At 40.8% G+C, this 16,096-nt stretch overlaps 1 protein-coding gene across 1 annotated transcript in view; it reads left to right on the top strand.

Annotated features, from left to right (window-relative positions):
* The first annotated feature begins 5,937 nt into the window (after positions 1-5,937).
* Positions 5,938-16,096, top strand: part of VEGFD (vascular endothelial growth factor D) — a 30,754-nt gene continuing 20,595 nt past the window's right edge. The window contains exon 1 of the mRNA XM_053970488.1: positions 5,938-6,501. Within this exon, the coding sequence (XP_053826463.1) occupies positions 6,412-6,501 (90 nt within the window). The 5' untranslated portion in view covers positions 5,938-6,411. The remainder of the gene's footprint in view (positions 6,502-16,096) is intronic.

Genomic DNA, 16,096 nt, shown 5'->3' on the forward strand with positions numbered 1-16,096 from the left:
GCGGGCTGGCCGCGTTCTGCCGTCGGCACGAGGGGCGAGACAAAGAGGGAAGGAATTGTCCACTCTGTCCGCATGGTTGGCTGGAAAGCTTTAATTGCTGCAGGGAGCTGCGGTGGAGAAGCCGCTGCTCGCTCTCGGCGCCACATGGACAAAATGGCGCTGGGACCAGAGAGGCGCGGGATTTTATAGGGGGCGGGACAAGGAGAGCAGAAGCCCTCCTGCCCAATGGGAACAGGCGCCGTGGCAGTGACGTGGACCACGGCGACCAACGGGAACATGACAGGGGTGGACACGGGGCTCTGGGGCGTCCGCGGACGCGGGGATGGGGTAACTGACAGGGAAGTTTCAGGAATGAACAGGGGGTGGTTACTGGAGTGACGTGGAGAAGCTCCAATGGCAGGCAGCCTGGAGCGAACCATCGCAGGGGGAATGGGGGCGTACAAAGGGGTACACAGAACCGGCTAACTTACACATATCAGAGCCCCTAATCTGAACGCAACCCGGGATGCAACAGAGGATGAAGCCTCAGAATGAATGTAGCCCTTGAACTCTGGGTGTTGAATCTATCCTCTTGGAAACTTCTTCCTGCCTTGGCTTTGTGAACTGTTTCAGACCTGACTTGAACAAGTAGTGATCCTCAGATGTACCTGAACACCAGCCACAGGGGCCTGGCTACAGTCAATGGAAGATGTGAAGGATATCATCCAGTCAGAGTTCCTCCTCTCCTTCCTCCTCTCTCTTCTGTTTCACCTATCCCCTACCTCCCCAGCTTTTCCTTTCCCTTTCTTCTCCTTAACTGCAAGACCTGTTTTATCTTTATGTTCAGCTTCTCTCACTTCTGTGTAGAAAGAAATGAGAACTTATAAAATAACAAGTGAAATAAAGGCTCATGAAAGCTACTACACACCTTTGTAATTAAAGTTTGATTATTTTTTCAGTTGCACCCTCATTAACAGGTATGTAAACACAGATGGATGTGAAGACAAGCAGACACAGAGCTCCCATTATTGAAGATAAATATAAATAACAGGAATCCAGAGAGAGGCCTTGCTCTCTGGATCAGGTATCTCTGTGTAGGTTAGACTTCTTAGAAGTTGGAGTTACCCAAACAGACACAAAGGAAGCACTGAAACAAAAGAAGCACAAATTTCTTCATAATTGATATAAAGCTGTTGCTCAGCACAGCAGCCATCCCCAGAGAGTATTTCTGTCTTTCCATGCATTAGACATCACAAATGTGAACTAGTGAAGGGTAACAAGGCAGCTGTGCTCTTTATGAGGTTGAGGCAGAGCCTATTCAAAACCAGAGCAGCTACACGGTGTTTACATCTCTCAAAAGCTCAACAAACAGTGTTTGTTTGTGATTTGTATCTGCTTTTTGCTGGCAGCGCTCCTCCATTAACAAGGGCGTCCCTCCCTGGAGCAGGGGAGGACTGAGCTAGGGGATGCTGTGGAGAGCTGGGAGTATGCCTGCCCTTCAGCCAGGGGTGTGTTGGTAGCCTGTGTAGACATTCCCAGCTGAACTTTCAGCCAGCTAGATGAAGGTGTGGATAGCAGTTTAGCCACCGCAGCCTGGGGCACAGCAGAGGCACCCGGTGGGATTTTCCCTCTTCCCTGGCCGGTTTTGCATCCTGCTGTGAGCTCCAGGTTTGCTGCAGCAAGCAGACAATTAAATGATCTAATTTAAGGGCAACTAAAGAATAACCTGAGGGGATGAAGCAGTGCTGGGGCTGGTGGGGGGGAGAGCTCTGGATCTGGCTCTGTGGTGCTGTCCCCATCACTCCGCTAGCCTACCTTTGGCAGAGTCTTCTTGTGCTCTGAATCTGAGATTCTGTGCATGGGATTTTTCTTTTTTTTTCCCTAAATTCTATCAATCCAGATCAGCATTAGTGTGATGTTTCAAGAATTCTGCTATTTCACCGAAATTTCTGATGCCAGTAGCCATTTTAATCAAGGTTGCTTTATTTCAAAAAATGTTTTTAATTTAATAATTACTTGATAATTAGTTTAATAATGTGCACTAAGTGACCGGATTGCCACATAACGCGCATGTCATGAGTGTTTATTAAAACTGAGTTAGATCCTTGTTTGCAAGATTTTATAAACTCTCAGTTTTTCTTTTTCTATGTATTTTTCAAGAAGACAAGTTCCTCTGTGTATGGATTAGTTAGAGGGAATGTTCAGATCTACTTATAGAATCATCTTGAAAATACGTAATGACCTTCATTGGGAATTATGTTATTCTGAACATTGTGCCATACTGAAACCTCTAATGGTGTGGAGTTTTCAAGTCTGAAGTAGCTGGTGAAACAATACTTTGTTTGAAGTAAAGGCTATGAACTTCCTTTATTTATCTCCAATTTCAACTTTGGAAACTGATCAATTTAATTGGAGTTTATTTAGGGCATATCCTCACAAACCTTCCCTGATCTAAGTAGTCCTATTGATTTATGGCTTACTCTTGTGTTAAGAGCCTGAAATATCTTCCTTTATTGTTTTGTTACATTTTTCCAAATGAAGATGTTTTTGTTTGTTTGAGGTGTTCCCTTTTAATTTTTTTCAGGCTAATAATGACACTAGTACTTTCTGCAGGTCTAAGTTCTTTTCAGATTACTGAAGGAATTTACTCTCTCACCTGAAAAGATTTCAGCTTGAAGAACATGAGTTGCTCAGCACTGTTAGGAAATTCTTCTGTTCCTTGGCTGTGCACACATGCAAGAAATGCATGAGTTAAATATGGTGCTGTTTTTTTAGCTTTAGTCATCTGTACTGGCCTTATTCCTCTTTATGTGCAGCAAAGTCCAAATATAGAACCCCCAATGCATCATGGTGAGGAGTTCTAGTAAATATACTGCACATGGTCTGCCTATCCTATCATAAAAGTACCAAGAAATTATGATTAATCCATTCATTTACCAAATTCTGGGTCATTTATATGTTCTCTTCCATCACAAAACCAGACAATAGGAATCAGTGATTCCAGGTTATTGTGCAATGTGAGACTATTACTTTGGAAGAAAGACTCATAATTCAACTGTTATTAAAAAAATCATACATAATGCCTGTAGATAAATGGTTTTAAAGTTTTAATCTGTATTGTTCATCCATTTCAGACATCAGTGTTGATCAACATTAGAAACAGATTTAACTAAACAAAATTTTAAGCTCTTCTTGTGAAGAGCTGACTCATTGCCACAATATTAATGTATTAGCTGTTTACCCAAAGGTGGCATAAATGTTTGAAATTTCAGTTCGTTGTGCAGTATTTAGCATTGCTGATGTCTGTGGAGCTGATTCTTCAGTTACAAAAGTAATTTAAATAGTCATATAAATTTCATTTAAGCCTCTTTTTAGACAGTGCTGAATTTCAAAAGCACAAACCCCAAACCCTGCACAAATCTGAGCAGGTGGTTCTACAACAGCTAACTGACATAAAAGAAGAAACTGGAGTGTGTGTATTGTTAACGTATGTTCATAAATTAAATGAAAACAGAGGTATCTGGCTAGACAGCAAGTCTGTTCACTGCTGTTGCAGGCAGTCTGCAATATAATCTCATCATACTTCTGAGATTTGAGCTCCAACACAAAAGTATTTAAACTGTTCTCAAACACTAGGCAGGAAAAATCATAAGAAAGCTGTGTAAGGAGCAGAGCTGAGGTGGTACTGAAGGGAGAACTGATTCTTATCTGGAACTGAGGAGAGAGGCAAGAACTATAGGGAATGGGATGAGCACTGTGATACAGATGGTGAAAACAGTTTCCTAGAAATTCATTATCAGAGTTTCTCTGTTGTCCCATCAGCTGGTTTTTCTTTCTTTGCCTTTGTTTTCACTAACAGCTTTGAGCCAGCTTTAGAGTCCTCTGCAGTTAACAAAAGGGTTTTTTCCTTTATTTGCTAGTCTTTGTGTCTGAGTGCTAAGGGAGAGACTAGGTACATTTTGTGTTCTGCCTGCAGCATCTAACTTGCTCTTGTATAAACGAGTTTGATTCAGTGCCTGAGGGTCAGTTCAGTCTTCCTGCCAAAAAGCCCCCTGAAGCCAGAGGTGGGTGACCTTTTCTGATGAATGGGTTGCTTTGAGAAAGATACAGGCCTGGTCTTTCCAAAAGTATTTGTAATTCAGAGCTGAATTCAGTAAATAACAGCGATGAACTACAACATAAAGAAAATACTACAGAGGTGTTTCTCTCCAACATTTCCAAACCAAACAGCCTTAATTTTCTAATGCTAGATTGCTTAGAGTCCCTTAAGGGCAGTTTGTGGGCATTTGGCACCAGCCCTACCAGGGAACAGAGCAGCTCATCCCTGAACAGTGCTGCAGACAGGCTGTGTAAGGATCCCACTCACCAGGCTTTAAGGTGTGGGGGCACATATTGCTTCTTGACTCTCCCGTGGTTCCAGGTCTGTGCTCCAGATGATCCCATAAATGAGAGGTGACTATGGCCAGACATTCCCTCCAGTTAACTGCAGGTCAACAGAAAGTTATTTTCATGTAGTCCTGAGCCCGCAGAGGTTATTTTTGGTTTGATCCCTTACTCGGAAGCTGTGCATCCGAGGCTGAGGCATAGCCATTCCTTTTAGCAGGCTTTCAGCTCCTGCAAGGGGATGGATATTAATATCAGAAGCCAACCAGAGACATTAAATGAGGTCAAGGTGACCCTACATAAGCATTAGATAATACAATAATTTAAAATGATGAATGAAATAATTTAAAGAATGTTAATTATAATCTACAGTGCAGACACAGGATGACCCTTGTAGCGTGGGTTGTGCAAAGCTGTGTGAATATCTCTGGCAGCTGGGTGCAGGGGAGGTATGAGGGGGAGCAGCAGGTACACTGACAAAGCAGCTTTGTCACTCTCATTTCAAAGAGGTGAAATTCCTGCTGTCTTTGTACTAACCAGTGTGGGGTGGGTGGGGAAGGAATAAAAAAAAAAAAAAAAAGAGAAATAGATTGCTTTCACAAATCAAGTGGGAAAAGACAAAGCTAAAAAATAATAGAGTTACATATATTTTTTTAAAACCTAATGACAATTAACAGACAACAACTGGAAAGACTGGATTAAAATAATTTTCTTGAAAAGGTCCATTTGTGGTCAATACTTAAGAAGAAATTATTCAACCTAAAGGTAGAACCTATTCAACCTATAAAGGTAGAGAAGAGTAACTTGTATTTAAGACAGCACTTGTTTGGACATCAGAGGTAGGAAACCAGGACTCTGAAGTATTATGTGCTTGACTGTTTTTAACAGCTGTGAAGTCTGATTCTGCAAACACTAAAACCTGTGAGAGTGGAACTATTCTCCTGAACACAATATATATGAGTACAGCAATATAGATTTAACATATGTAATTATTGGAGTCTTTGTCTCTGCTATAATTTTAAATGATTGATCTCTGTTTTTAAATCTCTGTTTTAAACTGCAGGAATATATCAAGAAAATACATACTTATCTTGGAGCAGAAATGCTGATTGTGTTTTGTTGCAATAAAAAGTTATTTTGTCCTTTTATACTGCAGCTTCATGAACTTTCTTTTAAAAAATCAAAATCTTGTTTGTCAGAGATAGTTCTTAACTTTGCTTTTTAAAATTTATTCAGAAACCCCTATGACACATGAGATAGAACACATGAAAGAAAGTCTTTCTCTTTTCTTTTCCCTCCCTCTTTTTTTTTTTCTTTCAGAGAAGTAACATAAAATATGTGTGTGGTGTAAGAACGTGTGCTAAAGTTTCATGTTTCAGGTAATCTCCTTTAAAATAATGGGAGTCTTGATTGCATCAGTTAGTTTAAAAACTGCTATGCTATTGGTAGGAAGAAAATGGGATTTGAGCCAAAATTTGCCTGTATTACTGCCAAAGTCTGTATCAGATTTAAGACACATGCTTCTGCAAGCTTCCATGAAGGTTGTGAAAAAAGTTTTCATACAGAGTTGGATTACAGCTCTCGGCTCAAAACACTGGCCATTACACTACCATCTTAAAAGCCTGCTGTAACACCGAGCACAGAATCAAGCAGATTTCTTACATTTTCTGGACCACAGATGGATTTTGAATGTCTCCTTGTGTCTTGATGGAAGATATATTAACTTCATTAACTGGAATCCATACCCGATTGCTTGTGAGTGTGTATGTGTACACATACAGATATATATCTATTTAAAACCTTATCATGATTTTATTTCAAGTGTATCTAAGATCTGCTCTAAGAAATTACATTCTCTAGAGGAACTTACAATTGTTTTGAGTAGCAAAGAGACAGATATTTACTCTCAGATGTTGGAATCCTTTGTGAGTTTATGAGAGAAATTCTGGAAGCATTTCTGTGTTGGTGGTAGAGAAATGCCTTTTGAAACAGACACTTCCAGCTGTACAACAACGACTGCGTAGTAACCTGTGGATTTTAAACATCAGAATGTACAAACCGTGGGCAACTGTGAATATTTTTGTAATTTCTTTTCTACATCTGCTGCAAGGATCTGACTATGAGAATGGTTCTGTGAAGGTAAGTGAACTTTATTTACTATGATTCCTTATAATACAAATTTCCAGAATTAGCTACATTTAATGTGCAAGGTAGTAGGTTTCTTGCTGTTTTGGTAATGAATTGTTATTTTTTTTGTTTGGTGATGGTTTAGTTGCAGAGATGTTCAGCAGCCATAGAGGAAAATGAATCTATAAGGAATTTAAATCCATGTTCTCTGTTTAATATTTTATTACTTCTTTTAGTAGTTATTAAGTACTTATTGTATACTTTGTTCTTGAGTTAAAATTTTAGTTTCAGTCATGGAAAATAAAATAAAAATCTGAAAAAGAAGCACGAATCAGAGTATTTAGAATATTTGGTAAATGCACTTTTTTATTTCAGGTATTTATAATTGCAGGAATTAGTATGCTGGCATTGAAATTTTCCCTGTAAAAACACGTGTTCATCAGTTGTTCACTTGTTTGGCAGATATCAGAGAAACATTTTTCTTTTCCTTCCTTAGAAAAAGTTATACAGGATTTTAAAATAAACAGCAACTAGTAATAATAGAGCATATTGCCTAGAAATTAACTTTTCTTCTGAATATGGTACATGAAACAAAATTTAATCCTCACCATGAGAGTAGGATTTTTCAGATTTGGCTTTGAGACAATGTGAGAACATCCAAGGCAATCATTTAGAAAAATCAGAACAAAAACTGGAACAAGTCTCTACACATGCAGTCTGTCCAAAAATGATTAATTCAGTGTGTGGTCCAGAACAAATTATTTGTTTTTTGCTAGCAGAGCAAAACAAGCTAATATTTTTTTTCCCACTTCAGAAAACCTCCTGCTTGCAAGCAATGACCACACACTAGTCTGTGAGCCTGCTGCATGCTGACCTGTGCTTTAGGAAATAAATGCTAAGTTGTGTGCCTAACTGCAGACTGCTGTTGCCAGCCCAGTAAGTCAGCAGTGGGGAGCAGTGTGTGCCTCAGGAAGACTGATGCCTGCTGACTGTTCACAAGCTTTTAATTTACAACCTCAGCAATCAATTCTTTGAAGGCATTAGGACCAGAGTAATAAGCCTTGTTTAATACATTAACTTTGTGCACTGCATGACAAATCACTGGTTTTGTACTTGTAGGAATCACTTCATTTAAACCAGAACGTGCTTTATAATACAGAATAGTAACCATTTCATAATTGGCAGGGGTGATAATTCTGGCCACATGTGGGATGCAAGTTTAATTCAGCACAAAAGTAAAACCACTAGAAAGCCCTTTAATTGTAAACTTTGAATCCATATCCACTTTGCCTAGAGTAAATGCAAGAGCTCTTCTTGCTAGCTTATACTAGCTTATAGTTCATTCACTGTGGTAGGACTGTCCATCCAATATAAGGTGGTTATTTTCACTGGAACTTGGTTACCACTGTCAAGCAGCCAGCTTAGCCACAGGCTACTGTTCTTGAAACAACTCACAGAGAGTTTCCAAGACTATTTTAAAGGAATCTTATAGGTCACACTCAAAAGGTGTCACACTCAAAAGGTATCACACTCAAATGCTGTATTTCACTTGCATTGGCTGCTGATTGCCAAAAGGAAAAGACTGCTTGTTCTGGCTCTTTTGGTATAGACAGAGGTTTTTGGCTAAACTGTTTGGTTTTCTTTTAATGTTTTACACAGAGTGTTAGTTTTCTGGGTTGTTTTCTTCTGTATGACCTGTGGGCTTCTGTGTGTGTACACATGTGGAAATACACCACAAAATGTGCTTCATTTTACAGTGTTGGATGGCACACAAGGTTATGATTATTTTTACCATTTGCACCTCAAATTGAATTTGCAGTACACAGAAATGATGCATTGCATTCACTTACCTTATCTTGTTTTTTTAGAGTCCTTTAAGATCAACAGCAGCACTGTGTGGATAAAACCCACAAGGTCAGGATGCAGCTAATACACAACTGATAAGACCTAGGAAGGGTTAAGCACCAGCAACCTGCTCTGCCCGTGTTATATAAATCCAAATTAGGTGAGCTCTGCCCAGGACACCTGAAATTTTAAAACTGTTTATGCTTCAAACCATCAGGTGGTGTCAGTGTGGTATCATGCAAGAGTTTCAGGGGGCTAAGAGTTTAAATTTTCTCTTTTCCCCCTTCAAATATCCTGATTAAAGGCATGAATGTTAAAAAGCTTATTTACAAGCTGCTGTGATCCAGCATCTCCATGGCAGTTGGCTTTTCCTAACCCTTCAAAAACTCCATTGTCTTCTGAGCACATGAATCCCTTTTCCCCACCATGTACATGTATTCCTCTCCTGTCAGAGCTCTTCCTTCCTCTCGCCATTCCCTGTTCTACTTCCAGCATTTAACCTGTGTTCCCTCACCTCCAGGTCTCAGGAACTCAATTTTCCAATTGGTCTCTTTTTTGTGCTATCCAAATGTCACCCTCCTTCCCACTTGCTTCCTCCTGGATGGGAACATCCTTCTTCTGTCATAGACCCTCAGGAGTTTTGTCCAAGTTCCTCAGAGACAGCCCTAATGGACACTTTTGTTTTCCAGTGATCTCTGACCATGGTTTCCCCTTCCCTTCTCCATTCATAGCTTCCTTCTTTGTCCCTGTGGTTTTAACTGCCCCAGTTTTCCTTTTCCTGACCCATTTCTTGTTCTGATCTCCAAAGATGATCTCAGCCTCCTTGGCCAGGCCTTGCCCTCTTCCATGAGTACTCATTTCCTTCCCCTCCCACAGGCAAATCCAGCAGCTTCCTGGCCCTGGATGCCAGACCCCTGTGGCCTGAGGGGGAAGAAGGGCAGGTCCTGTGCTCTCAGCCCCATAGGCTGGACCTGCATCTATGGGTGTCCTGCACCCAGGTCCTGCTCTGCTCCCGAATGGACTGCAACCAGCACAGGGCCTGACTGCTGCAAAGCCCTGGGAGGGCTATGTGGACTTTTTTCAAAGATAGCAGTGTACACATCTGAGGCAAAGAAAAGGTTCCTCAGGTGTCAAAAATTCACATCTGTGATTCACAGTAGGGAAACAGAAAATTTTTTTGCACAGATAAAGGAGGAGCTTCATCCTCTACTGCGGTCAAACCATTTTGACAGAGAAAGCAGAAAAATTATTAAAATAATTTTGAGGCAGACATCTGGTATGGAAAGTTTCAGCCTGAACATCGAATGTCTGCCAGTCAGAAGCACAACTGGAGCACAGGCTCGTGGTGGGAAGCAGTGGGCAGCCTCAGCCTCAGCCACACAGGTGTCCAATGGGACTTGGCTCCAGAGCTGAACTGATGTCAAGGGTGGCCCTTGCCTTCCAGTGGCTTGGTTCAGGATGCCAACCTAATATATAAAGTCCTCATGGAAGAATTAGATTTCCACATGGGTTTTCTGAAGACAGAGAATTATTTTTAAAGGCTTCTTTTCATCAGGAAATGCTTTAAAAATTCCTTATTGAAGTTCTTATTCCGACAGTCTCTTACGTTTTGGAACCTCTCAGCTAGAAAACCGCAAATTTCACTGTCTCTCTTTCTGTCTCTCCCCCTCAAATTTTTCCTCTCCTAGAGCAGCAACAGACATAAACTACTATTTCCAGAATTTTAAAATTAGATATGAAGAGCTATGTCCTATATTCATCAGAGCTGAGGCAAATTTTTTGCCAAGAAAAGCCAATGATCCATCAGAGCTGCTTCTGCCTTCCAACACTAAACCTGCCTCTCTAATGAGGCAGCAAGATTTGATCTGGGAGAATTAAAATCTAACTGCTTTCCTCCTCAATTCTGCTGCTTCACATTATTGACAGAGTGTTGGAGGACATGCAAGAGAAAGGAACAACTGGTCACTTCCAAGTTAAACAGACTCAGAGCCTTTTCCTTTTGCAGAGATGTTCTCCCCATGTTGAACCCTCCTTTGGTTTTGTTCGAGAGAAAATGACAGTGGATAGGCCTGAGGAGTGTCCCTGAACTATAAAGCTGCTTTCTGATCAAAAGACCAAGGGTCAGGTGGGCTTAGCTGGGAGGTAAACATGGCTGCTCTCTGTTACATGCACTCCTTTTCCGCAGCTAAATCTTTTCTACTTCTGCACCAAACATTGTTAAAGCCTCCAGTGGTCGCTCTTGCTCAAACAGATCTTCTTAATCTCCTACTGTCCCTGTGAGCTGCACAGAGCGGGAAGCCACTTTCCAAACACAGCTGGTACATGGTCCTTGTCCACTGGTGAGAGTGAAGCAGCACTTCCCCACCCTCCTGAGGCCCTGGACCACCTAAGTGGAAAATGCTTTGCCCTTGGGAAGGCATGGAAATACTGGAGAGCTGTCACACCATGGGTGGAAGAAATCAGGAAGCTCTTTACATCCCCTTTCCGAGAGCCAGCTGCAGTCTGTCTGTCTGTACAACTGAAACAGAGCTCTGTGAGGAAACCTGAGCAGCAGAGCTGGCTGTAAGCTTTTGTCTCTGTAATTATAACTGACACTGTTTTTCAGATAGATCTACACAGCTTTCTAAAATCTGCTTGCAAATGTTATGCAGTTTCTAGAAAAGTTAAATTCTAAAAATCTTCTATGTCATGGGATCTCTTCCTCAAAGGCAACTCCTAAAATTCCAGTAAAGTGCTCAACTGCTAGAAAAAGCAACTTGAAATGTTACTGGGAACAATTTCACTGTTTTAACTAAGCTTTTCATCCTCAAATCCAGCTTCCTTTCAAAGTTAGGAAACACTTCTAAACAAATATTATGAGATTGTGGTTTTCAGAAGTATTTCATTCTCCCAGTTTTGTCTACTGCTTTTGATTCTCTGTGATTACCATCTCTGATAGGCTCGATGAGCCAAAAATGTGTGAAAATATACTTACAGCGTTCCTGCAGAAATGATTGTTTGTATTTTTCCTTCAGAAGTCAGAAGCTATCAGGGAAGCTGTGAGGAAAGCCAATTTGTTCTGACTTATCTGCTACTGTCTTGACAAGGTGCACTGAAGGCAAACAGAACAATCCTGTTTTGTTGTTATGCCACAGAGCATCCGTCCTTGGCTCTTATCAATTTGGAAAGGCAACTACTAACATGCTGCTACTTTATCAAGAACAGTTCTTGCTCATGAGAAAGAGCAAAAAAATCCCTCCCAGCTACTGATCCAATCCAGTCCATCCCAGCTAGGATTTTAATGTCTGAGGATAGAGCAGAGCTTGGAAAAGTACACCAGGCTGTGTAGATTATTCAGATGCAGCATTTGAGAAATCCACTTATCAGCTGTTTGAAATTAAGCACTAATTAAACTTTGCCATCAGTTGTAGCTCACATCTGAAAGCCTGTGAAACCAAGGGGAGGCAAGAAGGCAGGTTCAGAGGGCAGAGGGCCATCTTTTTTGATAATTAGTGGTCTGAAAGCAACCAAAACAAGCCATCAGCTCAGGCTCAGCAAATGTTGCTTGTTTCTGTTTTCTGCAGCCTACTGGTGCTTTCTCCGCACAGGCATTTGTGTTGTTTATAACCAATGGTGTGGTGGTATCAATGTAGGCTCCCACAGGAGGCAAGAAGAGAAAAGATCTGCCTGAAAACAGGAAAAAAACTGGTGCAAAGTCTGGCTTGTGAGACTTCTGCCCTGGTGTCTGCAGTTTTTGCTCTGATCAAAATTGCCACTATTGCAGACAAGGTTTACTTATGTCTTATCTCCTGGGGACACCATATTGGCATTTGGGAAAAATAAATAAGGTACAGTTGTTGTAGGTGATAACTCATTTATTCTTATTCTCACTAAAAACCCCTTGTACCATACTTTTTATAGTTATCACATAGTGGGATCTGTAATTCTTTTAGGCCTTTCTGTCAAGGCAAGTAAGTCCAGTTACAAAACTGGCTTTTACCCTTTCTTGGACTTGGCTTTGAGACCGTATTGCTGAGGGGGAAAAATGACCTGAGCTATGCTGCTGCAGGGAAATAAATCTGATATGGTAACTTTCCTACCAGAAACACTTATTCCTGAGAAATTTCTTATTCCTCTCACTATGTGCCATTCCCTTATCTACTTCTCCACCTGCTTCCTACCTCCCCAGCATGATTTGCAAATCATCTACATCTCTCTGGGATTTGAGGAATGCAAACAAAATGCTGAGTGCCCCCACTACAGCTGCACAGACCCACTTTGCCCATGGGAAGACCTAACAGAATTTTTTTTTAACATCCTGGCAAAAGAGTGATATATGGGCTTCTGTACCAATGAAACAGCAGAACAACTGCACAGGCTATTTTAGCTTTCTTACATTAATAAAAATTGAGCTTCCTTTCTTTATGAAGGATGGCTGAGTATTTTTTTATATTTTTCACCCAAATGTAATTTAAGGTGTGCTACCACTCAGCTGGTGGTAGGACGCCATCTAGGGTCCTTCTGCTTCCACAAAGTTGTACTGAGCACAAACAACGTGGGGTTGGACTCGTGGGATTTGGCAATCCAGTGTGGGCACCACATGAGTGGGTTTGGAAAGGGGTGACCACCTTCCTCACTCTCGGGATGCCAGGATGGGGTTGCCTGAGCCATGCTTTCAGGGGAAGCAGGCTGTGTTGGGTTTGACAATTCACGGTCACCGACTGCAGTGTGGTCACTGTGTGAGTGCAGCTGGGGAGGGAATTCTATTTGAGTCACGATGAACTGCAAAAAAGTTGCATCATGTTACCATATCATATGTCACTTTACACACAGAGAATGTGCCACAAAGACAGGCAAAACTTTTCACTTTAATTAGCAGCATGACTCAGAAACCATGTTAGGATACTTTTCTGAATTGCTAGGGAAATATTACTCAAGAAAAACTACAATTCCAGGAAAATGTGTGCGTGTGATTGGGGTAACATGAGTTCATTCAGTGTTGGCAATGGCTTTGCTTTGTGAGTGACATTTTGAAACCCAGCTGTCCAATTGGCTAGTCATACCTCCAAAACATTTATTAAAGAGTCTTGGGGAAGACCCAAAAACCATTGAAAGTGCTAACCGAAGAACCCTTCATCACATTAAAAAATATTTTCAAATATTAGAAGAATACATAGTCATCTGATTTCATGCAGGTCTCTCTTACTGAGCCATTCCAAACTCACTCTCCAAACCCCAGTGACTTCCAAAGAATGGACAAATATCAAAAGACAGTGACTACAGCCTGGACACGCTCTTTGTAAACACATTTAATATTCTATTTTTGATGTGTGCATCCTGTCATAGAGTTGGGCCAGCACCTAACCTGGTGTACAGTGAAGTGATAACGTTCTAGCTGAGCTCTGTCTTGAGCAGCACATCTGCCTCAACACATTGCAGCAATACAAGACCATATGAACAAGCTTATAAGCAGAAGCTCAGAAAATGTACTGTAAGACTCCCAAAGTTGTCAGTAGAATTTAGGATATAGCAGTGAGTTACCACACTGGACATTTATGACAAATCACCTGTGTTTTTTCACTTACCAAATGAATGTTCTTTGCATGATCACTGTAGGAGGGACCTAAAGGTAAACTCTCAATGTAGTTGACTAGGCCTGAACAGAAAGAAAATCCATACCTTAGCAGACCAGCTCTTTTCTTTCATATACCACTCCAGCTTTTCCATTACTACCAGCAAACTGATGCACAGTGGATGTTGTTACCTTCAAAATCACAATTGGAGGATGCTTCCGATGAGAGCCAAAAGACCTGGCTGTGGGAAGAAGCATTTGTTTCAAGAGAGTTGTAGCTGATACTCAAAATGTTTTCTGGCTGAAAAAAGTGCCTCATTTTGGTGTAAAGACCTAACTGGCTAGAAGTATATAGTTCTGAGAGGTATTTTGATAAAATATTATCGGTCTCTGCTTTGGACATAAAAAATTATATGAAATATTCTGACCAAACCATGTCCAATTCTGATATTTTCAGTTATTTGCTTTCAATATTTTGGTTTATTCAAGAGAAAATACAGCAACCAAAGTATCTAATCTCCAAGGATTTTTATAATGTAAGCATGCTACTAAAGTGCAAGAAGTCTGATTTGTTTGCTGTAGCACCACAAAAGATCTATTCTAGTTCAAAAGGCCATTCAAAATATAAAACAGCTGTTCTCTTGAAGCCCCAGAGAAGTTAATATAATTTACTTGTGAAAACACATCATCTTCAGCTAAAGTAGAAGCTGTTTTATCACCACCTTGACCACCAAGTTTAGAAAACGCGTAATTAGGAATCCTTCAGTGGAAAAAAGAGGAGACTAGAGACCAAGAAGACAGACTCTCAAGAAGGAGTGTCTGGAGGAAGCTTTTTACCACATTGAGCATGAGGTGGAGGCATCTAGAGCTTCCTCCTCCTCTGGTTTTATGAATCAGTCAGACGATGTACTGACACGGTTTTAGCAGAAGAGGCCTTCAAACATCACAAATGTATCAGTGAGAAATGTGACAGCCTCAGGTCAGTGTCCCCCTGTCAGCCCTCTGCCACCTCATACAACACCTGGCCAGACTATAAGTTTGACCATTTTTTGTTCCTTCCAAACCCACAAGTGACATATCTGTCAGTCCTTCTTTGTGTGCTCTGGCACAGTGTAGAGCTCTACACTGCTCTTCTTACAGGCCAGGGCTCTGTGCAGTTTCTCTTCCAGCAGCCATGGCACACAGGACTTCAGGATGGAGTGCTGGGATCACAGTCATCCTTTCCTGAGTGGCACAGCCAAGGCCAACACTCTCTAATTCTCAAGGCAGAGTGCAGAGAGGATTTGCACAGATTGTGGGTGAGGGAAGAAAATTTTTCCTGTGCCTGTTCTTCAGTGCTTGAGCTATTTCAGGGAAGAAGTTCCATCCCTTTGTGTATTTTTTTGCTATATATTTGGACAATATAGCTGTATGTTTTCAATACAACTCTCACTGGAGAAAAAACCCTTTTTTAAAAAGTGACAGCTGGAAATTTGTCTCACAGGGCCCAAACTTGTCCCCACTATAAACAGAATGCTCCTTCAGGTTATTAATGTTGTAACTGTGATGATCAAATGAATGTTCAGTCTGGACAAGACAGTGCACTGAGAGAGATGAAACATTTTTAGAAGAGATTTGAGTATGTTTACAATATTTTGAAGGTGAAGTACTGCATGCTCCTGAAATTTCATCCATGCTTCTGAGATGACAAAGATTGTAATAGGCACTTAAAAATCCCATGACAAGCCCATCATGTTTCAGAGAATAATTTTAGTAGGAAGTCAAAATATCTAATTGTTTTGTCTCTCTACGGTCATGTTCGCTATAATTAAAAATAGCTTATTTGTGCACTAATAATGTACAATGATGCTTCCAGAGGGAATATAGTCAGGGATGCAACTTCATATATTAGAAGTTCATAGCTGACAGAGAATCAAAAGTATGATTTTTCTGGAGCTGTTGAAAAGCAAACACTCTTTCTCTCCTCGGAAATGAAATACAAAGTGATGACAAAATTACTGTATGCTAATATGCGTCAGACATGTGGCAGAGTTAGATGCCTCATGATAGATATTTATGGGGTGCTGCAGTTGCTTGTTGATAGGGTAGTGCAGTAAGTCACTGCTCCAAGCCTCATGTTTGCAAACTGCAGAAGATTCTCTCACTGTTTTATTACCTGTTATGCAACATCCCAGGGATATAAGATGCTGTATTACAGACAATATTTGTTAT

Source organism: Vidua macroura, chromosome 2, assembly GCF_024509145.1.
Source record: "Vidua macroura isolate BioBank_ID:100142 chromosome 2, ASM2450914v1, whole genome shotgun sequence".
NCBI classification, from domain to species: domain Eukaryota; kingdom Metazoa; phylum Chordata; class Aves; order Passeriformes; family Viduidae; genus Vidua; species Vidua macroura.